Source organism: Plenodomus lingam (genome assembly GCF_022343315.1).
Source record: "Plenodomus lingam strain CAN1 chromosome Unknown contig_7, whole genome shotgun sequence".
NCBI classification, from domain to species: Eukaryota; Fungi; Ascomycota; class Dothideomycetes; order Pleosporales; family Leptosphaeriaceae; genus Plenodomus; species Plenodomus lingam.
Genome location: NW_027093971.1, coordinates 388,159 through 411,099, shown reverse-complemented (window position 1 = coordinate 411,099; position 22,941 = coordinate 388,159). Strand labels below are relative to the sequence as shown.

Here is a 22,941-nt window from a genome sequence, read left to right as displayed (position 1 = left end):
GATAAAGCGGCAGCCATGGTATATTCTGATTGGCTGTCTCCCCCCTCCCCATGCGTCTTTCTGAGAAGCGAATTCAGGGACAGCATCAGTGACGGGCAGTCGGGATGCGCGCCATCATCCTTCTCCTTGTAGTCGCCACAAAAATATGTCTCCAAGGGAAAACATAGCCACACCTGATAATGGCTTCTATGTGCTTGTCACGGGCGCTAACAGGTAGTTTCTTCCGTCTATTCGTACCGCAGCTTCCCAATTGACCATGGTACAGCGGACTGGGCCTTGCCATTGGCACTCGCCTGATTGATGAGTTCCTCCAGACGCGCCCCCAATCCGAGTCGCTTGTCCTCATCATCACAACGCGAGACAGACGCAAGGGCGACGCGACGATCGAAACCCTAGAAAAGCACCTGCGCACGGTGATCAGCAGCCATGAACGCATACTTCCAGGCATCTCGCAGGTGCTGCAGCGACGCGTGTACTTTCGTCAGGAGCGATTGGATCTGTTGAGCTTGGTGTCGGTGCAGAAGCTCTGCAAGAAACTCCGCGAGACGACTCCTAAGCTCGACGTCGTCGTCTGTAATGCAGGTATAGGCGGCTGGACGGGCATCAATTGGCCGCTTGCTATATGGACCATCCTCACCGGCTGGAAGAGCGCTGTGACTTGGCCTACGTTCAAGCTTGCAGGCGTTGGCCGGGTTGCAAAGCCGCAGATACCTGCAGACAAGAGGGTAGAGGAGCCTCCTCTCGGCGAAGTCTTCTGTGCCAACTTCTTTGGGCATTATCTCCTGGGCCACTACCTAGCTCCTTTGCTCGCAAAGCACCCAAGAAATGAACACACAAGAGGCAGATTGATATGGGTTAGCAGCTTGGAAGCATATGATCATATGTTTGATATCAATGACCTGCAGGGTCTTGCATCGCACGCACCGTACGAATCGTCGAAGCGACTGACCGATGTCATGGCCATCTGCTCGAGGCTCCCCTCTACAGCTGACTTGGTAGCACACTATTTCGACGGCGCGCACGATAGCGAGAAGACTAGCAGTCCGAGGATTTACACCAGCCACCCTGGCATCTGCGGCACATCAATCATCGCCCTCCCCGTCATCCTCGAATACCTCATGTTCACCGCCTTCTACATAGCCCGCTGGCTCGGTAGCCAATGGCACCCGGTCACGGCTGCCAAAGGGGCGACGGCCATGGTGTGGCTGGCTCTCGCGAAACAGAGCACACTAGACAGTATGGAGGGCAAGGATGGGGTAGGCAAATGGGGTAGTGCGACTGACGTTTGGGGCCGAGAGCGTGTTGAACGTACTGAGGTCGCAGGTTGGGGCTGGGGTGGCAGACTTGGCGAGACGAGGACAAGTGGCCGTGATCCGTATGCACAAGACGTCAGTCAAGAAAACCAAGAGAGGTTTTTGCAGATTGGCCAGAAGTGTTGGGAGGAAATGGAAAGGTTCCGGAGGGAATGGGAAGAGCGGCTACGTGTAGCTGGGATTGCCGTTGAGATGGAATCGTAACACCCGTTTCTAGTTTGCGCGCCACCTGCATTTTGGAGCAAAGATCTCCGCGGGTGGGCTATGGATGCGCATGCATCCGGGGCGAATCAAGGCTAGGGATCCATGGCCATGGTCGGATATTTGGAGGGCGAATGGGTAGAAAATCTCACGATATCGATTGGTGCTAGTCTCGAGGCTTGTGGACAATAGTCTCACGGCCAGATGGGTAGCAACGTCTTCGCCAAGTTACGGAGAATGCCGACAACGGCCCGGGGGACTGACCGATTCCTTTTTTCTTCCCTCTCTCCCTCTGTCTCTATCCCCCCCTCTCTCTATCCCCCTCTCTCTCACTCTCACTCTCTCACTCTCACACTCTCACACTCTCACACTCTCACACTCTCACACTCTCACTCTCTCACACTCTCACTCTCTCACACTCTCACTCTCTCACACTCTCACTCTCTCACACTCTCTCACCCTCCCCCCCCCTCTCTCTTTGCCTCTCTCCCTCTCTCTCTCTTTTCATTCTCTTCACCCAAGTTTAAGCAACCTGTTAGAACAGCATTTGGGCATGGTGACCATGATCAAGGGGACGTGCATGGGCTGGAAAGGAGAGTCGAGTTTGCATGGAGACGAGGTCGCACAAAGGGTCACGAAGGATGCATGCTTGATCCAAGGCATTGCAGTATACCGTATAAGGGATATTTGTAGGCGCCATAACATGCCCCGCATCCGCATCATGAGCATGAGCATGAGCATGACTATGAGCATGAACAGGAACATGAGCAAAGAGTAGTATGATGTTGGGCGGATTATGGCGCTGGACAAGAGCATGGCATATTAGGCCTCGTGATTTCCAACTAGGCCATGCCAACAGCAGCGCCATGCATGTTCTCCTCTGCTCGTCTTGACTCCTACAATGTACCGATGTTCTGATGAGGGAAGCCCATGTACACTGCACGAGGTCTGCAGCCATGCCCGATGCCGGATACCTACCCTCATATACACACACTCACACAGCAGAGAGACCAAGACAGGAGATGAGCTGTGGGACGATATCAGCCCAATCTGTATTACTGTACATGGTGTACATGGCTACTGTACATGGCATGCTGTCCGGCATCGCGACCACTGCTCACGTGCTGCCCCTGGAGCTTCCAGATGTCGCCCGTAGCTTGTCCCGCTGTGTCCCGCTCTTGGGCCCCCTTTTCTCGCTTGCCCGCTTTGGGCCACCCTTGGCCGCCCGCCCTCCCCCACCTTCCTCCACCGCCCCGGGCCCTTCCCTCCCATGGCGAGACCCACAACTGCTGCCCGACCCGAGCATGCCTCAAACTTCATCACTCTCTCCTCTTTTACCTCTTTCACTTCCTTCCGCCCCCCCCCCCCCACCCCCCGCCCCTTTCCCCCCTTGGGCTTGCTAAGCCTTGGAGAAAGTTTGAACAATCTTGCCAGCCCTACTGCTGCTGCTGCTGCTACAGTTGCTACTCCTCGCTTGCTTAGTCTTTGTGTGGCTCGCCCAAGTTGTCAAGTACCGTAGGGCAGCGCCTCCTGGACCAGGGCAGAGGGAAAGGCAGCCGATAAGGTCACGTGCAGAGTGCAATCCGGTGCATTGCTCTAGCGACCCAATATACAATTACATACCCCCTACACAGTAATAACCGTACTTTCTCCATTCTGACCGCCTGTTGATCCTGCGCCACCTCATTCCCCAGTTGGAAACGCTCACAAGCGAAGCAATTGTTCGATAGCCGTCCCCGACGCAACGCCCTTTGCGCGCAAGACATGGACCCCAAAACTGATCCTCTCTCGAGCGATTTCCCTCCCGTCTTCGCACGCGACGCCTGCAACGCTCCCCTGGACTAAGGTCGCCAACGTGCCTTCGCCGGCTGCGCAGACATCACACAACCCTCACACGAGGCTCACTTCCCATTCTACCCCTCCTACGTGAGGACGAACAGGATACACACTGTCAATCGTCTGCTGTCGCGTGACTGGGCTTCGGGACACGGCTGAGCCATACATTGTGGGAGGGTGTGAACACAACTCACCACTCACCACTTCATTATCGCATGGCTTAGGCATTGTGAAAGCGAGAACAAAGAGACGTTGCTGTGTGTCTCGACAGAGCAATTGGCCATCTTGTCTACCTCATAATATTATCTTCTGCTGTCCAGCCCCTACCGTATCCTAGTCTCTGCATCGCATCTTCGCCCAACCATGTCGGCCTCACCATCACTTGACGCCCCCTGGCCTTCACCTCAGCGACCACATACTCCAGATCAGGCAAGACCGCCAGCCACACGAATTGGCTCTGTGACCATGGCACCCAAGTCGGAGCTCCTGCGCAACGCGTTGCAGGCACGGAGAGCACAACATACACCTACACCCTCCCCCCTTGAAGCACGCCCACCACCTTCATTCAGTTCGCGGTCTACCACGGTTTCGACACCAGACTCCTCCCCTGATGCGTTTGCGGAATTTGCACTTTCCGAAGAACAAACCGCGCCTGTGTCGCCGATACGACGGCGAAGACCCAGTGATATGGGCCCGCCTCGTTCGAAGACGAATCGTGAGCTGACTGTTGAAATCGAGCGACTCAAAGATAATCTCATGACATCCAATATGCGAGTAGAGCTTCTCAAGAAGAGCAATTCGGAGCTACAACATGGCATGACCAAGGCGAAAGAGCGAATCGAGCGGCTGGAACCATTGGAAGAGTTCAATTATGAACTTGCAGTCGAAAACGACAGTCTCAAGACCAAGCTTGAGCATGTGGTAGAGCAACTTGATCGTCTCATGGACGCTCATGACGTGATCCGCCAACACAACGACGAGCTTGCTGAATCCAACAAGCAACTTAGCGCCCTCTCCAAGCAGAATGAGGATCTATGGCAGAGCCAGGAATCAGCAATTGATGAGGCTGTCATGTACATCATCAAGTTGGAAGAAGATAAGAATCTACTCACCACTGAGCTCAAGTCGCTCAAGGAGCGAGTGGGCGCTCTAGAAACTGCTTCTCCCACAGGCACGCTTGTCGATGGCACGTCTCGATACCCATCACGTGTCTTCAGCGTCGACGAATCACGCCCTTCGACCAGTCACTTCGACTCTGATTACTATAGTCAGCCGGATTCGCCTCGCGTTAAGCCTGATAATGCGTCCAGCATCTCTTTCACTCCCTCGGAGCGGTCCAAGAAGTTCCTTGATTTGACAGAGGACCGTAGAAAGTCCGCACGAGACCTGGTGAAGCGCATGTCGGCAGCATCACTGGCGGCTTTGGCTATTAGATCACCTTCTCCACCACCTGCTGTCCCACAGATTCCAGCTGTGTATCAAGAAAAGCAAGAACTGGCAGAGCAGGATCTTGTTGAAGCTCCACCAAGAGCTGCTCAGGCTGTGCCTGGACTTGACCGTCAGAGTCGACATGTTGTGCCGCAAGATATACTAGACGAAGCTTTGCAATCCCCACCACTTTCAGATACCAAATCCCACCCGCGTGCGACGTCACATGCTGATGGTCTAAGAGGTCTGTATCGTCCGGATAGAGCCATGCGAAGCAAAACCTCCCATGATTTACCCGCAAAGTCGAGCCAGCCTATCGACCCATCCAATACTGGTGGCGTCGCCAATTCTCAACCATCCGTCCCAGAAGCTTCGCCGTCCGTACCATCACGCGTTAGCAGCAAGTATGCGAACACGAGCAATTTCAATGAACAGTTCCCGCGTCACAGCCCATGTCGCCGGCATCAATCTGACCGTGACATGCAAACCTCCAGCGACGCAGTCGAAGTGGAAGAACAAGACTCAGCTCCTCTTCGGGCACCTACGGTTCCACCTCCTATCAATCCTGCTCTATCCACAGCTGACCTGACTTCGGAATACGACCCACGAGAGGATAGAGACCGATGGTGGCGGAACGTAGAGCAAATCACGAGCTCCCCCGTCACACCACAGCCTCGCACGGCCTTGCACCAATCAATACATGGCTGTTCAAGGATGAGCACTGGTACGTTTGCTCACCAGAGACGGCATAGGAAGGCCCCATCGCTTGCACCTGGGACCGTCTCCACCGAGAGCCAGAGTCGCTCCACATCTACCCTGCCACGTGAAGAGCGCGACTTTCTCTTCAATCCGGGCGAGAATGTGGAGACCTTCATGCGCAAGGCGAGGAATAAAATTAGTAGTACTCGTCGGCAGGCCTAAGACGATGGCCATTGCACAACAGTCCTTTTACGCTTTTCTCTCCTTGTTTCGCACTCTTTATGCATGGCCCTCTCCAGGAGTGGGCTTTTCTATTCTGGGCTGGGTAAGAGGGCAGGCAAACTCCCGCAAGAGATACCATTTTTGGGAGGCTTTTTGTTTTCTCTTGGTTAGACTGGGACTTTTTGGCCATCAAGGCCCACCCCACTAGCAGCAGTTGTAGTATTAGTGAATCCAAAATAACCAACATGATTTCTACATCTGAAGTTGAAATGTAATGCAGCCTCCAGAGCATAGGCACCTACTAGGGCTACATAGGCAGCCCAAGTCAGGAACCCCCCCACGTGACACCATCCAATCGCAACCGTGGCACCTCCCGCCCCCTAGCTCCGCTCCGCTCCCATTCACAAGGCGTGCGCAAACACCACGAACTGGTTCAGCCAGGCATCCGCCCCCCCCTCTCAAGTGTTCTCCATTCCAAAACAATTCCTCCCCGCAGACCATGCGCACCGCTGCTTCTCCCCACCGAACAACAACATCAACACAATCAAAGCAACGAGTATGATCTCCTCGGGCTTCACGCATGCGCCCGTCTCCCAGTTCCTCGTCTTTGGCCTCGTAATTGGCGCGCTGCTGGCGACGGTGACGGATACAAGATATTATTTTCCGATCTTGGTAGTGCCGCATTTTTGGGGTTATGGGCAGTTTTGGAGAGGGGTTACGTGGCAGGTGAGTTTTTTTGGGGGTGGGGGTTTGATATTGGGAACGTATGGATGCTAATGCTGATTAATCCATGGGCAGGTTTGCTATACGAATTCTACGGAAGTACTGTTTGGCGTTTTGACGTTTTATCAGCTCAGGGTTGTTGAGCGGCTGTGGGGGAGTAGGAAGTTCGCTGCAAGTCATTTCAATCCCATTCTCACAATCCACCAACTAACAGATCAACAACAACAGTCGTTCCTCGTCGTCACACTCCCCTACACCACCCTCCTTCCCCCTCTCCTCCTCACTTTCTTCCTCCGTCCCCTCACCTTGGGCCATATAAATTACCTCCCCGCCGGCCCGACCGCCATCCTCTTCGCCCTCCTCGCAAACTACTACGCCGCAATTCCCTATACATACCGCTACAAGATTTCGCCCTGGGCAGCAGCAGCACCCTCGGCGCAATCCCCACCATCATCCTCACACCCGCAATCTCACACACGTGCCGCCTCGCGCCTCTGGCAACACAGCCTCACACTAACCTCAAAGTCCCTCTCCTACCTGCCCCCGCTCCAACTCGCATTCTCGCAATTCCCAGGCTCGCTGCTCGCGGCGGCCATCGGCTGGGCCGTCGGCACAGCCTATCGGCGCGACTTGCTGCCTGGCGCCGCGCGCTGGCGCGTGCCCGCATGGGTGGTGGGCGAGGAGGAGAAGAAGAAGGAGTTTGAGGGGTTAAGGGCGCGGTTAGATGCAGAGCGGGAAAGGGAGGGAAGTGGCGGGGCGGCGGCGGGGCTGGCGACGGGGATTTTGGCCGGGGAGACGGGCGGGGCGACGAGGCAGAGGAGGACCTTGGGGGATATGGTGGCTGAGCAGTTTAGGGGGAGAGGTTAGATGGGGTGTGACAGCCTGCTTATTTTTTGTTGGGCTAGGGTATAGAGCGTTTATTTTTTTGAGGATTTGGATGTGGTATTTTGTCCTGCTCGAGGGAGAGAATCGAGGGAGAGAATGATGAGCCATGTATGGGTGATCTACGCGTCATCACATGCTATCTCATACAATGATAAATGCGCCGTCTCATCTCCACATCAGGCACATCTGCGTCCATCTCATGAGTTTATGAAGATAGAATATGTACATTGTGATTTGAGGAAAGAGGCGTAATTGACACAGTGAGGGAACGCATTGGTGAGTTTGGAATGACTTTATTTGAGACGGGAGAAGGGATGGGACGGACGGGCATGGGTTGAAAGTCAAAAGTGATGATGAAGACAGATGATCAGAGCAGTCGTGAGGTCATCAATCCCATCCTATTCTATTCTATCATCTACATGTCCACCACTATTTCTTTACCATCATCACGCCTTGGCACCCATTCCAACCTCCCTAATCCTACCCTCCAACCGCGGGGCGATAGCCTTTGTCCAGTTGACCTGGAACTCGCCGCCGCCAAGCTCATCACACGGATTTGACGCACCCTTGAGCCCAGCCACACGCCACCACTTCCTCATGACGCGCCGTATGACTTCCAACTCGCGCTCGTTGAACTGAATCGGGACTCGAGAGTCCAGCATGGGCCCATCGTCTTCGTCTTCATCGACATCTGGGTCCTCGCTCTCACTTGCGTGGGCGCTTGCGTCTCGCTTATGCATGAGGACAACATTGGCGAGGGTGGGGTGTTGTGGGGGGAGGGCACGACCCGAGGTGGGAGAGGTGGGAGATGGTTCATGGAAGGTGTGTTGGTGGTTTTTCTGGAGGCTGGTTTGGATGGAGACGAATTTGTTGTTCATGGATGCGCCCCATCGCTTCCATTTGCCGAGGACTTTGAGGGACATGAAGTATTGGCGGAGTATGGTGGAGATGAGGACGCCGTTTTCTTCCGAGACGATTTCTTTTGCTACGCCACCTTCTTCTTCGATGAGGAGCGAGGTGTAGCCGTCTGTGGAGGGTGTCAGTTTTGTGCATTGCCAATGGCTGAACGGGCTGTCGAGACGTACCTTTTCCCCGACCCATGTATCCGCGGGTGGCCAGTACAAACTCCAGGTTGTCATCTAATGGCTCGGTTCCCACCGTGACGTTCTGGATCCTCTGCATGGGCGGTTTGGAGTAGTCGACCTCGAATGTGATGTTGGAGACCTGGGGGAACCGTCCCTCTAGTGCAGGATAGTTGCTCACACCATTCTCCAGCGCTTCCCGAATGGCCTTGCCAGTGACCTTCAATACCACTACAGGGTCTTCAAAAGGGAAACAGTTGACAATGTCCTTGAGCTTCAGCAATCCTGGCGGGTAGATCTGATCACCGCGTATCGTTCCCGCAGCCATGATGCAACAGTCGGCCGAGTAGTAGTATCTCATTAGATCGCATACAAAATTGCCAATGTTTGATTCCTTGGTTCGGACAGTGGTGAATCTGGCGTCGAGTGGTGCGGCAGTGTATCCAACAGGCTTATCCAACCGCTTCCTAATCTCCCGTGTCTGTTCCTCCACCAAGGCCATGGCTCGTGGATCCTGTGGTATACTGCCAACAACATCGCGTCTAACGATCCTGAAATCCCAGCCTTTGCCTTCTGATTTCTTCCATGCCTCAATGTGTGAGAGTTGTTTGAAATCGGTGCCGGACCGTAATACCTGCGTGCCATTGATCAAGCTATAGGAGTAGTAGTGATCATGTCCACCAAGAATGATGTCAATGTAATCGCCGCCCACTTGTGTTGCCAGCTTGTTGTCATTAGGCTCCCTCTGATGCGACACACAGACGATGATGTCCGCGCCCTGCTCCTTCAACCCGGGTATGAGCTCCTTGGCCGTTGCTGAAGCACTCTGGTAGATGATATCCGGCGGCAGAGCGTTGATTGTGTCCAGCCACTCTCGCTCAGCGAGCCCGATGACGCCGACTTTGAGCCCGTTCGATGCAGTAAGCATAATCGTCTTCTTCGCATTTCCAAGCGGCACGCCGTCGCCGAGCGCGGGATCGAGAACGTTCGCAAGAAGCCACGGGAACTTGCACTTTCCCGTGAGGTATCGATATTGTCGTACACCAAAGTCGAGGTCATGGTTCTGGCTTGGCTGTTAGCCGTCGTTGGACTCGTGTGGCGACACTACGTACTCCAACGCAAGAGACGTCGGTGCCAATGTTGTTCAGCACGGGGACCATGTGGCTTCCTGGTGCTCTTGTCAGTCCTTCCATCACACCAACTCCACAAGTGGTTGGCTCACCGACCCTTCGTTATACTGCTCTCAATACTGGGGTTGAACGCGTCACCAGAAAAGAAAGTGAGGAGTTTTGTCTGGTCTTGAAACCTCGCATCGTCTCTGTAGTAATTTACAAGAGTTTGAAACCTTGCATAGCCACCCACTGGCTCCCGTGATCCAGCTTCGACGTGGTACACATCGTTATAGTGTAGAAAGCGTAAATCGGGTGGGGTGTTGGGCGCCCCGCCTTGAGGTTCGCAGATGAGCTGCTCTTCTGCTGAAGGAACATCTGTTGGCGCCATCTGTAAATGAAGCCTATAGAGGAACAAGCATGAAAACTGGATAATTGAGAGAATGAGAAAGAAGACAACCAGCTGCGATTGTGTTTCGTGTTTTAAAGCGGTGTGTGTGTACACTTATGGCTACATGGATCTTCAGGGTCCAGCGCATACCCCCTGGGCTCTGTGGTACAGCTGTGACCAATCGTCATGGAGTTTTTACAAGTCAATTGAAGCCTCTGTGACGGCATTCCTAGTCAACACGCTTCACCGACATCACCTTCAAGATCCCACGTCCTTTCTAGATCATAATGCATCCTCGCAACGGCTCAGTGCAAACCGTGTTGTGGCTGGCCAAGCTGACCAGCGAAGATAGAGATAAAGAGATGCGATTTTTCGTTTTGAGAGGCGCAAAAGACAGCCATGCAAAAGTCGGCATTTTAAATGCCCTCATCGATACAAGCACTCCATTCTTCGACAAGGCGCCGAGATGCCGCTCCTAAAAACATAACTCGGCTATGCCACATACACACACGCACCATGACCAGCAGTCTCACGCCGTACCCAGAGTCCCAATGCGCCGCAAAATCCGCAGACCCAGAAAGCAATCCGGAAGAAGCCTCAGAGTGCATTCCAACCATCCCAAAGATTTAGCCTAGCCTTGCCCTTCCCCACAGGACCTGGCCTAGACCCAGCACCCGCTGGACCCGTCCCGGTACGCCTTGAACTCCTTCCTAATTCCTATTGTCGACTGCTTCCAGGTCGACCCCCTTTCGCCTTGGCCTTGGTGTGCACATCTTTGCACTCGTCACTGCAGAACCATTTCGTTCTGCCAGTAGGCGCTTTTTCAAGATGTACACAGGCCAGATGGAACCATTCCCGTGGGCAGTCATCATTATCGCAGGCGATCATGTTGCCGTACGACACTTCGTTGCAATAGCAATATCGCGGTTCATCGCCGTCGTCGTCCGACTCGATTTCCGCCTCCGCCTCGGCTTCTTGATAATCTTGTTCCTGGGCATTGGAGCTAGCCACGGACGATGGAGGATTCGACTTGACGTTCGGCGTGGTCTTCAGTGCTGGCGAAGCAAGCGGTGCATTCGATGTAGTCTGTGCGATCTTCTTACTGCTACGCTTCGACACTACTCCTGTAGTAGTACTGTTGTTCTCTGACGATGCATTTGAGTTTGAATTGCCGTTGTTTCCGTTGCGCGTGCTGCGACTGCGCACCATGGGTACATCGGGGAAGGCTCCAGCGACAGGGGTGCCAGTCTTGGAGGCCCTCCCTGTTTTAGCAGAACCTGGTATTAAAGTAGGCATGTCGATATCCATAGGCTCAACCTCTGGGTGGCCCAAATCTTCCAGCTTCATGGCCGACGTATCAAATAGTTGTGATGCGTCTACGCCATCCTTTAATACCGTTGTATCCTTGGCTGATTCGGTATTGCGCACTATACCGGCGGCTTGCTCAAGTTCGGTAATGGCATTGCTGCTGGCAGCTTGCTCTACAGAATGTGCAGATGAGGGTCTACGAGCATTGGAGGTCTCTTGGGTATTCCCAGACGTGACAGAAGTTGCTATCGAGTTCTTCCTAGCACGGGCGGACAACGGACGATCCGATACTCCAGACGTTGCTTTATTGATGGCGAAGCTAGCTGCGAGCGGTGATGACGTCGGCGGCGGCGAATGAGTTGGGAACTGATTCTTGCGCTGAGCTGGGACAGGAGCTGCTCGCGGTTTCCGCTTGGCAGCTGGAGCATTCTCTGGAGCTGGGGTTCCTCTTGGACTTGATCCAGCCCGCCCAACTGTACCTGTAGCCTTTACGGCGCTGCTCAGGGAGCGCTCCATCAGTGGCGCTGCTGCTGGCGCCGCCGCCGCCGCCGCAGCAGCAGCAGAGGCTGCCTTTTCAGTCTTCTTTCGCTTCCCATGCAGGCCTGCGCCATTGTGCGAGATTCCCAAGCCGATGTGCCGATTGTCGGTTGCAGTCGCGTCTGCAGGTACAGGCTTTCTCTTCTGCGGCTTCTTGGCGGGCCGGTCGTCAAAGTCTGAATCGACCTGCTGGTGTCGACTGCGCTTGTTCGCCTGTACTGCCTCGCGTCGCGCTTCACTTTTAGCTGCAATTGAGTCGACGTCATGCACATGTTGAGCTGCCGCAGCCAGATTGTTGGCAGCCGCCACCTCGCGCCTCTGTCGCTCATGCGAAGGGCCCCCCTTCTTCTTTTCCTCTTTGTCTGCGTACGCCCAATGCGTAAGACTACCATATCGGGCTTCTTCGCTGATCTCGGTGTCGAGGTGGGCGAAAGAATGATGCATGCGCATGAGGCCCTTTTCCTTGGTGGACTTTGCACCCTGCAGCACCACCAGCTTCTCGTCTAGTGTTGGGAGCATATTCGCGATGAGCATGCGCAGGCGAAAGAAGAGCTGGCGCTTGTGCATAATGGCCTGGCGGTCGGGCAGGATACTGTCAGGCTTGGGAGGGAAGAGCTAGCGGATGTGAGCTAATGATGCTTGTACAGAGCGGCGTTTCTGGGCTTACAGTGGCCATGTTTTCTGTCTCAACGGCGTTCTGCTCAGCGGCTGCCAGCTGTGCTTTGGTTGTGACGGGTTGCTCGGCAATCTCATCGAGCAGCTCCTTGAGCATATGCTCGGGATCGTGCAGTTTGGCCTCGACTTCTTTGAACATGGAGAAATGCTTGATCATCTCCTTGGGGAAGGCATCGACAGCACCGGTGAAGTGTGTGAGGGCCGGCAGGAAGCCAGGCGCGCTGTTGGAGGATTCTGGCGTCTGCTCCATGCCGCTGGCAGCGAGTCTGCCGGCAAACGTGCGCGCGTAGTAATTGGTAGGCCGTACCGTTGCCCGGCCCTGGCGTGTAGACGTTCGGGTGGCCGTAGTCGGAGGCATGGTCGCTGGCTCGCGCCGCGGTGAGTGTACTGGCTGGCTGCCGTGGGCCGGAGAGAAAGGAGCGGGCAGCTTCGGGAAAGCACTCAGCGAGAATGTGCCAAGGTGGATTGGGTGCGCGGAGTAGCAGTGACGTGTGAGGGCATCTCAAGCGATAAACAGACGTTCACGTTTGCTGCAAGAAGTTGCGCTTTGCGCGTTGCCCAGGACCAAGGCGCAAGAAGAAGTAGAAGTAGGAGTAGGAGTAGGAGTAGCACTAGTACATAGTAGTAGTATAGTAGTAGTATGAGTAGTACTAGTAGTAGTACTAGAAGTAGAAGAAGAAGAAGAAGAAGAAGAAGCAGAAGCAGAAGAGGCCGACAGACAGGACGGGAGCTCCTCACGCTGGCTTGCCGCTACGCCAGGGTACAGGGTGCCCAGCCCAGAACCTATCCATGTCACGTGCTGCTGCCGCCCGTGGGCGTATCGGAGATAGATTATCCCGATACCCTGGTGACTAAGCCCACATCCAACCACCACGGTCCACACCACAACCACCACCAACACTCTGTAGCGTCTCCTCATCCCGTCTCCCATCCATGTTACTACGGTAACCTTCCATCGGCGCAGTGTAACCTCTGCTCGCTCTACATTCTGCATGTGTCTGCTCCTTATGGCTGGCATCGACTCAACATGTCCCTTGGAAGCTAGTGAAGCTGTCTTGCCTATCCACGTGTGTTCGCTGTGAGATGCATCTTAAGGAGCAGCGACAGAGAAATGGAAAATCACCGTGGCAGCCTTCTCCAAATCCCACATGTCTGGCGATAGTATCTGCCTTGTGTGCGTATTCCATGCAAATGCTGTTGTGGTTATGCTGGTGAGAGCGGTATGTCTGAGAACTGAGAAATGGCAGTGTTGGTACGAGCTGGCTTCACGGTACCTGGCCAACAATCAGTCGTACGAGTGATTATGGAGGGCGACGACTCGATTGACCATGGTCTGTCATTTTCAGCAAGCAAATGGGTACGCCGCATGCCTTTCGATCCATTACACCTCTTTTCACTTCCACGAAAGAGCTGGCCGCAGCAGCCTGCTCACGACACGATAGCCAGATTGTAAATCCTCGTAATGGCCCATCATGACTCTCCAGTCATCAGGATCAGAAGCTGTCATTTGCTTTGCCCCAAGAGTCCTTTCTTCATCATTGGCTCGCACTTCTTTTCGTCACTCTGCACGTGTCCGACCAGCCTACGAGCGCCCGGGCCTGAAACACTCTTGCTCATCTCGCTCATCCAGCTCGAATCCAGCGACAGACTGGGCCACCTCTTGTATTTCTCCGCTATCAGCACGCGTTTGTCCCCCTTGATTTCCCTGGCCTTGCCTGCGCTGTTTGATGTCGATTGGTACAGGCAAATGACGAGCCCCACCCGCTGTGATTGTAACCACTCTCTTTTCCCCGCATCTTGCAGTCTGACTGTGGCTCGCATGTCGGCGCTAGCATTGTTCCTGCTCCATTGCCCCCCTCACCAACCGCTCGAGGGAGCTTGTCGGACCTGAGCACGCGCAAACGCTAGCCTTGGCGGCCGATCTGGAAGCTCAACAGGCTGCTCGTGCAACACACAAACTGGCCATTGGTGCCCGTTGTCCTATTGTCAGGCTGCCCATTGTCTCATTGTCAGGCTGCTGATTGAAGAAACAAGGCTGAAGCGGTGGCTGATCGGCGTACGCTTCACACGCTATCGCATTCAAATCAACTACGTGCTAGAGCCAGCCTCGACGGGACTTCCCTTCCATGCTGCGGTGACGGTGACTTGGTCACGTAAAGGTCCAAACGGAGCACTGTCACCTAGACACTCATTCACCTCTGACTAGAGGCCCCGCCGCCATCGCACTGCCACCCTTGCTATAAGATCCCCCGCTCACTTGCCTCGAGATCTTGTTCTCTCCACCACCCGCCCCATCACATACTCTACATCCTTTCCCCTACGCCTATCACACTCTACGTCCTTTTGCCTGCGCCTAGGCCCTACCGCCTCACTCCCCTGCATTCAATATCGGTCTCTCCTGCTACCTACCGCCCATCATTATGCCGAATCTGAAACAGCCCGACTCCCCCACTACAACTCCCACTAATCAGGCGGATCAGATTCGTAGCAGCATGAGGGTAGCCAACTTGATCACAGCTCCAGCTACTGCAGCTTCTGAAGGATTGACACAGGATACATTGGCTCCTACCCCTCCAGCTCCACAGACCATCACCTCTACCGAGGAGCATGTTGACATCTCAGAGACCAACATGTCGGAGCTCAATGAAGTCGACACTGATGGTCACTCTGAGCTCTTGTATGAACCCATGCAAGTTACGAATGGAAACTCTCTGTTTAAGGAGGAGGACCACACGGACGAATCTTCTGATGTCATGAATGATACCCCTGAAGGTAAGGGAACCATGACCTTGGTACACGAGCTCGACTAATCAGCCGATAGGTGACGCTGAAGACGATGCTATAGATGTCCCAGATGCTGAGAGGGAGTTTATTTGCATGAACGATCCTTGTGGTCGTTGCATGACAGGCCAGTACACCAAGGACCTCTCACGCAAGGTGATTTCCGACCACTTCGGCCGCAACAAGGCTTGCACACGCGACATTGTAGACTGGCCCCTCTTCTGCCGCAAACACTACCAGCGTGCCACGTACAACAAGCCGCGCTGGCAAGTCCGCAAGATGGAGCTCATTCTTCGTCAGTTTGACCTGATCGAGAAGCAGTTCCCCGGCACCACCTACGACATCCACTTCAAGAAGTCCGAGGAGGCACGCCTCAACCTGTACTCTCGCCTACTAGCCAACGGCAAGACACACGAGGAGGCCAGACAGTGTGTTCTTCCCGTCGTCGGCAAGCACTTTGAGGCTCCGATTGATGTGCTGCGCGAGCTTGATCACTGGCTCAGCAAGGACAAGACCTATGAGGGCGTTAGAGAGATTGCCGATATAATCTCACAAATGCTTGACGCGGGCGACACCGAGCAAGTTCCTTCTGTGGAGTTCTTGCCTAAGATCCCCGGCAAGGCCAAGAAGTCTCCTTCAAAGGCTCGCGTCTCCAAGTCTCCACGGACTCCCAGGGATTGCAAGACTCCAAAGAGCCCTTCCACCCCGAGTCGCGTCTCCGCCAAGGGCTCTATCAAGAAGCCATCGAGCCAGGCTTGAACTCGTCGATTCCAATGCTTCAATCATTTTTTTTGGGTCCTGGCGTCGCTACCGCTGGTGTGTTCTTATTGTGTGAGTCATCCCTTGGTCTCTTTCATATTCCGACATGTTGTCATACATATCCAAGCCAGATCTGACACATGCCCCGTTGCCATCAGTTTGCGCATAGTCTCAACATGACCTATCTACCACAGGCATTGTACAAGTACCGCGCCCAGGGTGGGACCTAGACACACAGGCCGCAGCTAGATGATTTGTTACTATATCTCGCTCTTTTGGACCAATGGCGTTACCTCTGGAGTATTGGGTGTTGGGCGATCTTCAGGCTGTGGGACGATACCCCCTTGATCATCCATTGCGGATATCATTTTTCAGACTTATTCTTTGCTTACTTGGGTTACCATATCGGGGAGTATATTTTTTGGCAGCATTAGATCTTTACTTATTTCAATTTTTACTCTTCATATCTGAGAGATGGGCCTGACCATGTGTGGGTGTGGGTGAGCTGTATAATAAATGAAGTAAGTTCTTACAACGTCTGGGTCTGGATGAAGAGGCAATGGTGATGTTTGGAGCTTCAGCGAGGCTGGACATGTCCCTTGTTGCTGAGAATGTGCTTGTGGATTGTGAAGGGGGGTGATGCCATGTCCACATTCGCTCATGCATAATGTCCTTGCCGTCCTCTTTTATAGCAAGCTGCGAGGCCGCAGTTGCATGTATAATGTCCCTTGAACAAACAACCGCAACCCCGCCCTCTGTAGTCTTGAACACATTCTCTGGTAGACGTCCGCACACCTGGCAGACTTCCACCGCACGCATGCTGTGAGACCATGATGTCCAGACGGCCAACCGTTCCAACCTCCAAGATTGCCCAAACCTTCGCTTCTGACACGCACCGCATGTGGTTCAGACCCACCTGCCTCTCTCCTTTTGATCCAGGAAATATATGGGCTTTCTGAGGGTTTGGCGGACTTGCGGGCACGGGATAGAGAGAGGATGTGTGGGAGATGGACCTGTTGCTATGCTTTGAAATAGGACTGTGGTGCGGGAAATGGGGTTCATCGTTGGCGGTACTGGTATCGGTACCGGTACCTACCTAGGTACACTAGGGCACCACCTGCCCAACTACCCAGACACAAATCCCAAACATGATTGAGAGAAGAAGAAAAAAGTTCATCTCGCGCCACCACACAGACACACGAACCTTACAAACCGAGGCTTTCTAGAAACCAGAACGATACTTGTGACTGCCTTCATTACCCAGCAGTACATGAATATTGCCATGCCGAGCTTACTATTCTAAGCTCGCGTCACACACGACCCCAGGACTATCGTCAGCAATGCTTACCCTGCATGAAAAATGTGTGGTAAAGTCCCTACCCAATACCTAAGTAAGCAACAGCATTGCATCATAATTAAGTAAAGATTTTTGCTTTGGGTTTGGTTTGGCTGGGATTAGTTTGGTCGAGGAATATAATGCGCTTGAATATACTTTTTCTTCTTCCTTTTTGTTCAGTTGGGCGGACGTAAATAGCAGTCTTCTGCCTGCTCGTGTGTGTTCAGTAGACGATATCTTCTGTGCATCTGTCCAGTGCTAGAGGCCGTCTGCTCGGACAGCCCATCTTCTACGAGTCCATCGCATTGCCATCTGCCGCATTCTCTTGGTCGTCCAATCGGGCACACTCTTTCACTACTTCTGTCCTACCGCGATTCCCAACACGCTCTTGTGGTCCAACCAAATATCCTCTGTAGCCTCCATCAGACCAACTTCCACCCACACTCGATTCCAGTCGAGCGGGCCCCAACATTCTCTGCCACAATGTCTTCCTCAAACCCCAGCCAAGACTACAAATCCCCTCATCCATCAGAGCGCATTCCAACAACAGGAAGGCCTGTGCCCTCCTCTGTATCCATCCTTTACGCCTCGGCCCTGCAAAATCTGTACCGGAAGAAAGCCAACAACGGTTTGGGCTGTGCCATGAAACCCCATGCCAGCACCAGCCTTGACGATGCGTTGTCTAGACCAAGGGCCTGCCGATCCCGCTCAGCTCCCGAATTCAGAGCGTGGACGGGCGAAAGAGAGCACAACATGTGGACCTATTCCAAGGACCCGCGGGGTATCTTGCCGAGCCGGAGAATCGAGCAGCACGGGATGCAGGAAGGGTGCGGGAGTGATGGCAAGGTATTTCCGCCGACTTGGGTGGTCGAGAGAGGGAAGCGAGAAGAGAAGTTGTACCCACAGTATGGAGAGTTCAAGGGGAAGAAGGTGTGCGAGGAACGTCGGTGTCCAGCCCACAGGACGTCAAGAGTACGTCAACAGCAAAAAGAGGGTCCCGTTGTCTTTCAACCTTGCCTCAAGGGCGTATTCACCAGTTGCACGATTACGAAAAGCGCGCTGCCGGCACCATGGTGCAACATGACGGAGCCAGTCTTTCAGGATTGGTTCGTCCAGAACCTGGCGGCCATTGGAATCAGTGCTGAATTCAGTCATGCGAGATTGGCAGCCATGAGCCGCGAGGAAGATAGGCAGAAATGGAGGGCGGCTGATTCAGAGAAGGTGAGTGGGAAAGAGGCGAGGATGATGCACAATATCTTACCACCGGAGGCACTCAGGCAGCTGTTGGCTACCACAGGGCAACCAGATCCGCCGGAATTGGATGGCGCGCTGGTGATGGAGATCAAAGAGCATCTGAAGTGCATAGCAGAAAGAAGACGGGCGAGGAGGGACGCAGCACGGGGATATGCTGCGCCACAGCGGCAGAGCGTTGGCACGGCCGGTCAAGGATCAGCGAACGAGACTTGGTTTGTGCAGAAGTGCAAGGCTGGCTGGAGGGGATTGTGGACTTGATGATGTTTGTTTTTGTATAGAGGATGAGGTTGGTGCCGTGAACTGTCATGAGGTATTTGGCAGAGTGCACAGCCTGTTTGACTGCATCGTCATTGTCAAGTGCTGGGCGGTAACCGATTTTCGCGAAGGTGACGAGTCTCTTGCATGGGGTCCGCAAAGTAACGGCGTCTGTACAACTAGCCTACCTACCTTGTAGAATGAAGCAGTGATACCGGTACATTTGCTCAGTCTTTCTCGATTGTGATGACCTAGCTCACAAGACAGTAGGGAGTCCCGAGACTCGGGAAGAGATGAGCATGGTGGCTTGTTCACGGTGCGATTGACGGAACGCATTGCCCTCTGTTAGAAGTGCCGAGGAGCTTGCGGTCGGGTGGTTAAGCCGAGGTTTAGCAGCGGGGGAGGGTGCTAGTTTTCTGTCTTTTGCTTCGCACGTCGTGTGATGTGGCCAAGAAATGAATAGTGGGTTGGGTGCAAGACGGTGAATCTTGGGACGAGGCGGTCTTGTGGTTGTTTGAAGCCACTTGAGCGCGGTAGGAACACCGAGGGAAAAGAGCGGAAGCTCAGACTTGATGCAGACGATGATGCAGAACAGTGTTGTTGATGTTGTTGTTGTTGTCATGATTGTAGGTACGCAAGGTCAGCAAGAGGAGCGAGCATTGTGCCATGTTGTGTCATGGCGGCAGACAGGACAGGCTGAAACCGGGAAGCGCTGGCGGTGGCCCATGAGCTTGCGGAATGCTGCAACGGGGGAGAGCCGCCAGAGCTCAGACAAGACGACCACCAACAAGCACACATGCAATGCTCCGCCTCAGCCCTGCAGATCAGATGATTGCGCAAGTGGGCGCATGGTCGTGCATGGCCAGTAGCTTTCTCGGTACGGTAGGGCCAGGTTCGGGCGTGACACGAGCGCTTGCTATCTTTGTACAGTCCCAGTGTTGGCTTTTGGAAGCGGCGGCGGGCGGCTACCTGTACCGGTACCGGTACGTACTCAGTCGAGGAGGTCAGGCCGGGTACGTGCGAGCCGCGCAACGTGGAGCGGGCGACTACCTAGGTTCGCTAGGTATGCACTGTACGTACACACGACCCAGCAGTAGAGTAAGAGTAGTATGTTGGTAGCGTTGGGCTGGGCTGGAGCCTCCCTCTGGCGCACCCTGGACCGGGCTAGGGGTAAGCAGATGACAAAGACGAACACCTACCGCAAGTGTACAGTGTGGGGGTCGACGAGGGTCTGCTAACGGTTACTACTAGGCCTGGCTGCTCTAGTAGGAGAGTACTACAAGTACGACACCATTAGTACGTACGGGTACCATGGTCACACGTCGACCGACTCGATCGGATCGGACGTGTGGGCAGTCAGAGGGAAGCCGGGAAGGTCGGCGACCAGGTTAGCATGTCGAAGCGAGTGGGAAGATGGATAGATGGGTAGCCAGTACTCTGCTGAAGGACTAGGATACTAGCAGAGCCTGTCGAACAAAGAAAAGAGATTCGAGTAGTAGGAAGAGGCACTCTACTAGGGTGAGGGGGGGGGGGTAAGTGGTAAGTACATAGGTAGAGTACTAGGCAGAGGGAGAGAGGGAGGGAGAGGGAGAGGGAGAGGGAGAGGGAGAGGGAGAGGGAGAGGGAGACCTTCCCGACGAGGACGAGGAAGCCAAAGCAGCAGACCTTGGGGGGCCATGGGATTGGCTCCTGGCCTCTGGCCTGGGGAAATGGGGCGGTGCCAGTCAGCCAGCTGGCAGGTTGCAAGCGAAGCGAGCAGCAAAGGGGGAAATTGTGCAAGGAAAGTTGGATTGGGGGGGCACATGTGCACTTGGTTGTGCATGTGCACTTGGTTGTGCATGTGGCATGTGGCAGCATACAGTAGACAGGACAGGTACCGGTACGAGGCCGGCGTGCATAAATCTCGCAAGCTCTAGGAGATGGTGCAGCAGGCTAGGCGGACATGGCCGTCAAGAGAATAGACGAGGTGGGGGCGTTGATGATGATGATGATGATGATGATGATGATGATGGTGATGATGGTGATGATGGTGATGCAGTCAGTCATGCTACCGTACAGTAGGTATTTGGTACACACGCAGTAGTAGTAGTAGTACGTATACGCCTCGTCAGTCAGAGTGGTGGAGAGCATGCATGTGTCTGTGTGCCGGTCGAAACAAGATCGAGGACAACAACGGCGGGGTGGAGAGCGGGAGCAGGCGAGGGTTGGAAACAGGCGAGGGAAACGGATGACTTTGTTTGTTGCCAAGGCCTTTGCACACCAGCCAATCATGTGCTTGTGTGGGCCCCCCTGCGCAAAGAGCATGTACGGAGTATGCATGATGATGATGGCCATGGTCATGTACCAAGTAGAAGGTTGGGGCAGGGTACTCTACTCTACCCTACTCTACTCTCCTCTCTACATATTCTCTTGCTGGAGGAATGGGGGGTCTGCAGGACTTACCGTGCTTGGTACAAAGGAAACAAAGGGTCCAATGTACCTACCATGTAACCTACGGTAGGCATGCAACAGGACATGGCCCGCCGCCGTACGAGGTAGAGTGCCATGCACACCCATCTACTGCTCTGCCTGCGCCTACAGTACCACTTACTTTGTCCAAAAGGCGGAAAAGCGTTGGCTGGGTGCCAGATGCGGCCATGGCGGGACTGGCTCCTATACATACCTACCCTACGCCTGTCCATTCCCACGTTCGAATCTGGTTGCGAGGCTGGGGTGCTGGGCATCGCAATGCTGCCTCCGATCCGGGCGGTCATGGGCACGCCGCACAGGAGCGCTCACATTCGTCACGAACAGTCATGGGCCAAGTCGGTGCGCGTCCCAGTTGCATGCAATGGGCAGAAGAAGAAGAAATGAACCAGTATTGGTAGGGCTGCCGGGCTGGGGCTCTCCACGGGCTGGATCGTGTACTAGGTAGGGAGGGAGGGCGGTACCGGTATAGGGACAGGCGTGGCCGCATGCTATTCATCCAAACTTCCAAACTGCCACCCATTCGTCTCCACCCCAGGCACTCACCGCCTCCAAAGCCTTATCCAAGCTGGCCAAGCACTCCAGTCCTCCCACCTGTCACTGCCAACGTGACCGACTAAGAGAAGACGTGCGGCCACCACACCCGTTCCCAACTCCGTTTCCAACCAAAGACAGACCGGACAGACAGACATACATGCATACATACATGGTGCACATGCACTTTGGCCACGACGACAGACACACAGCTCACTGACTTGGTCCTACTTGAATCCCCTTTTGCCCTCGCCTTGCCTTTGCTTTCTTTGCCTTGCCTTGCCTTGGACGTGGTTGTCGTGTTGCTTTTTGCACCGGCTGTTTCCATCCACCCATTCACGGCTGTCCACTTCAGTGTGCAGCAGCCGCAGCCGCAGCAGCAGCAGCAACATCAGCACAAAAGCGGCAGGACACACACACACACACTCTCTCTCTCTCTCTCTCTCTCTCTCCAACTCTCAAACATTGCCGACGTGGTTGAAACGCAAAGGCACTGGCAAGGGAAACCATTGGCTAGCATCTCTCGTCGCAGAAAAGTCCAGGGCCACAGCAGCGATCCTACCAAACAAACCGACTGGGCTTGCACTTGAAACACCCTATTCCTGGCCCTTTCTCGCCCACTCTTTCTCGCCCAGAAGACCGAAACCGTCCATACAGCCGCTGGGTTGAGGCGCGCGACGTCGCTGACACTGGGCCTTGCCGTGGATTGATTGGATCCCCGCCTCGCCAACCGCCCGACGCCCCACCGCCATCATCACCACTGACCTTCGCCCGTTGGCTCTCCACCATACCGGCCAAAGGAGCAGAGCGCTCAAGGGGCCTGGAATAAGTATCTCGCTTCTGCCGCTGATACTCCCTCTTTCTCGGTCAGTGCAAAGTCATCATCTCTCTCCACTCCTCTTCTTCTTCTTCTTCTTCTTCTTCTCCTCCTTGTTCTTCTTCCTCTTCCCCTCCATTCTCCATTCTTCCCTCCCTGCCATCCAAGCGGTGCAGGCGCATTCTCCCTCCACTCCGGCAGTGTCCCTCCCCTTCCACCCCTACCCCTACCCATCCTCCACATTCCCTCTTTGGCAGCGCCAACCCATTCTCTCCCCTTCCCACAAAAGAGAAGAAATACATGAAAAAAACAAGAAGAAGAAGAAATTAA

At 54.3% G+C, this 22,941-nt stretch overlaps 12 protein-coding genes across 12 annotated transcripts; 9 read left to right on the top strand and 3 right to left on the bottom strand.

Annotated features, from left to right (window-relative positions):
• Positions 1 to 145: 145 nt before the first annotated feature.
• On the top strand, positions 146 to 1,517 carry IAQ61_009982 (uncharacterized protein; the record flags this gene model as incomplete). Its single annotated transcript, XM_003845220.2, has 2 exons — positions 146 to 213; positions 266 to 1,517. 2 exons carry the CDS (start codon positions 146 to 148, stop codon positions 1,515 to 1,517), a joined length of 1,320 nt encoding a protein of 439 aa, XP_003845268.2.
• A 2,196-nt stretch (positions 1,518 to 3,713) lies between these two features.
• On the top strand, positions 3,714 to 5,699 carry IAQ61_009981 (uncharacterized protein; the record flags this gene model as incomplete). Its single annotated transcript, XM_003845223.2, has 1 exon — positions 3,714 to 5,699. The coding sequence occupies one exon, from the start codon at positions 3,714 to 3,716 to the stop codon at positions 5,697 to 5,699; it is 1,986 nt and encodes a 661-aa protein (XP_003845271.2).
• Positions 5,700 to 6,026: 327 nt separating this feature from the next.
• Positions 6,027 to 7,289, top strand: IAQ61_009980 (uncharacterized protein; the record flags this gene model as incomplete). The annotated part of the gene is made up of 2 exons (XM_066098615.1): positions 6,027 to 6,425; positions 6,498 to 7,289. The coding sequence occupies exons 1-2, from the start codon at positions 6,258 to 6,260 to the stop codon at positions 7,287 to 7,289; spliced, it is 960 nt and encodes a 319-aa protein (XP_065951442.1). The 5' UTR covers positions 6,027 to 6,257.
• Positions 7,290 to 7,654: 365 nt separating this feature from the next.
• Positions 7,655 to 9,985, bottom strand: IAQ61_009979 (uncharacterized protein). Its single transcript, XM_066098614.1, has 4 exons — positions 9,616 to 9,985; positions 9,502 to 9,557; positions 8,393 to 9,452; positions 7,655 to 8,334 (listed from the first exon to the last, which is right to left on the bottom strand). The coding sequence occupies exons 1-4, from the start codon at positions 9,887 to 9,889 to the stop codon at positions 7,754 to 7,756; spliced, it is 1,971 nt and encodes a 656-aa protein (XP_065951441.1). The 5' UTR covers positions 9,890 to 9,985; the 3' UTR covers positions 7,655 to 7,753.
• Positions 9,986 to 10,606: 621 nt separating this feature from the next.
• On the bottom strand, positions 10,607 to 12,767 carry IAQ61_009978 (uncharacterized protein; the record flags this gene model as incomplete). Its single annotated transcript, XM_003845226.2, has 2 exons — positions 10,607 to 12,349; positions 12,402 to 12,767. The coding sequence occupies 2 exons, from the start codon at positions 12,765 to 12,767 to the stop codon at positions 10,607 to 10,609; spliced, it is 2,109 nt and encodes a 702-aa protein (XP_003845274.2).
• A 725-nt stretch (positions 12,768 to 13,492) lies between these two features.
• On the top strand, positions 13,493 to 13,872 carry IAQ61_009977 (uncharacterized protein; the record flags this gene model as incomplete). The annotated part of the gene is made up of 3 exons (XM_066098613.1): positions 13,493 to 13,583; positions 13,657 to 13,766; positions 13,852 to 13,872. The coding sequence occupies 3 exons, from the start codon at positions 13,493 to 13,495 to the stop codon at positions 13,870 to 13,872; spliced, it is 222 nt and encodes a 73-aa protein (XP_065951440.1).
• Positions 13,873 to 14,829: 957 nt separating this feature from the next.
• IAQ61_009976 (uncharacterized protein) lies at positions 14,830 to 15,219 on the top strand (the record flags this gene model as incomplete). The annotated part of the gene is made up of 1 exon (XM_066098612.1): positions 14,830 to 15,219. One exon carries the CDS (start codon positions 14,830 to 14,832, stop codon positions 15,217 to 15,219), a length of 390 nt encoding a protein of 129 aa, XP_065951439.1.
• A 67-nt stretch (positions 15,220 to 15,286) lies between these two features.
• IAQ61_009975 (uncharacterized protein) lies at positions 15,287 to 15,949 on the top strand (the record flags this gene model as incomplete). The annotated part of the gene is made up of 1 exon (XM_003845228.2): positions 15,287 to 15,949. One exon carries the CDS (start codon positions 15,287 to 15,289, stop codon positions 15,947 to 15,949), a length of 663 nt encoding a protein of 220 aa, XP_003845276.2.
• A 447-nt stretch (positions 15,950 to 16,396) lies between these two features.
• Positions 16,397 to 16,768, bottom strand: IAQ61_009974 (uncharacterized protein; the record flags this gene model as incomplete). The annotated part of the gene is made up of 1 exon (XM_066098611.1): positions 16,397 to 16,768. The coding sequence occupies one exon, from the start codon at positions 16,766 to 16,768 to the stop codon at positions 16,397 to 16,399; it is 372 nt and encodes a 123-aa protein (XP_065951438.1).
• Positions 16,769 to 17,768: 1,000 nt separating this feature from the next.
• Positions 17,769 to 18,797, top strand: IAQ61_009973 (uncharacterized protein; the record flags this gene model as incomplete). Its single annotated transcript, XM_003845229.1, has 1 exon — positions 17,769 to 18,797. The coding sequence occupies one exon, from the start codon at positions 17,769 to 17,771 to the stop codon at positions 18,795 to 18,797; it is 1,029 nt and encodes a 342-aa protein (XP_003845277.1).
• Positions 18,798 to 19,903: 1,106 nt separating this feature from the next.
• IAQ61_009972 (uncharacterized protein) lies at positions 19,904 to 20,855 on the top strand (the record flags this gene model as incomplete). The annotated part of the gene is made up of 2 exons (XM_066098610.1): positions 19,904 to 19,964; positions 20,446 to 20,855. 2 exons carry the CDS (start codon positions 19,904 to 19,906, stop codon positions 20,853 to 20,855), a joined length of 471 nt encoding a protein of 156 aa, XP_065951437.1.
• Positions 20,856 to 21,214: 359 nt separating this feature from the next.
• IAQ61_009971 (uncharacterized protein) lies at positions 21,215 to 21,661 on the top strand (the record flags this gene model as incomplete). The annotated part of the gene is made up of 1 exon (XM_066098609.1): positions 21,215 to 21,661. One exon carries the CDS (start codon positions 21,215 to 21,217, stop codon positions 21,659 to 21,661), a length of 447 nt encoding a protein of 148 aa, XP_065951436.1.
• Positions 21,662 to 22,941: the final 1,280 nt, after the last annotated feature.

Excerpts from the sequence above, each read along its gene's own strand:
- IAQ61_009979 (XM_066098614.1), bottom strand. The coding sequence starts at position 9,889 with ATGGCGCCAACAGATGTTCCTTCAGCAGAAGAGCAGCTCATCTGCGAA. Across the intron at positions 9,453-9,501 it reads CCGACGTCTCTTGCGTTGGA|AACCATGACCTCGACTTTGG; the intron begins GTACGTAGTGTC and ends CAGCCAAGCCAG. Across the intron at positions 8,335-8,392 it reads ATACATGGGTCGGGGAAAAG|ACGGCTACACCTCGCTCCTC; the intron begins GTACGTCTCGAC and ends CACCCTCCACAG.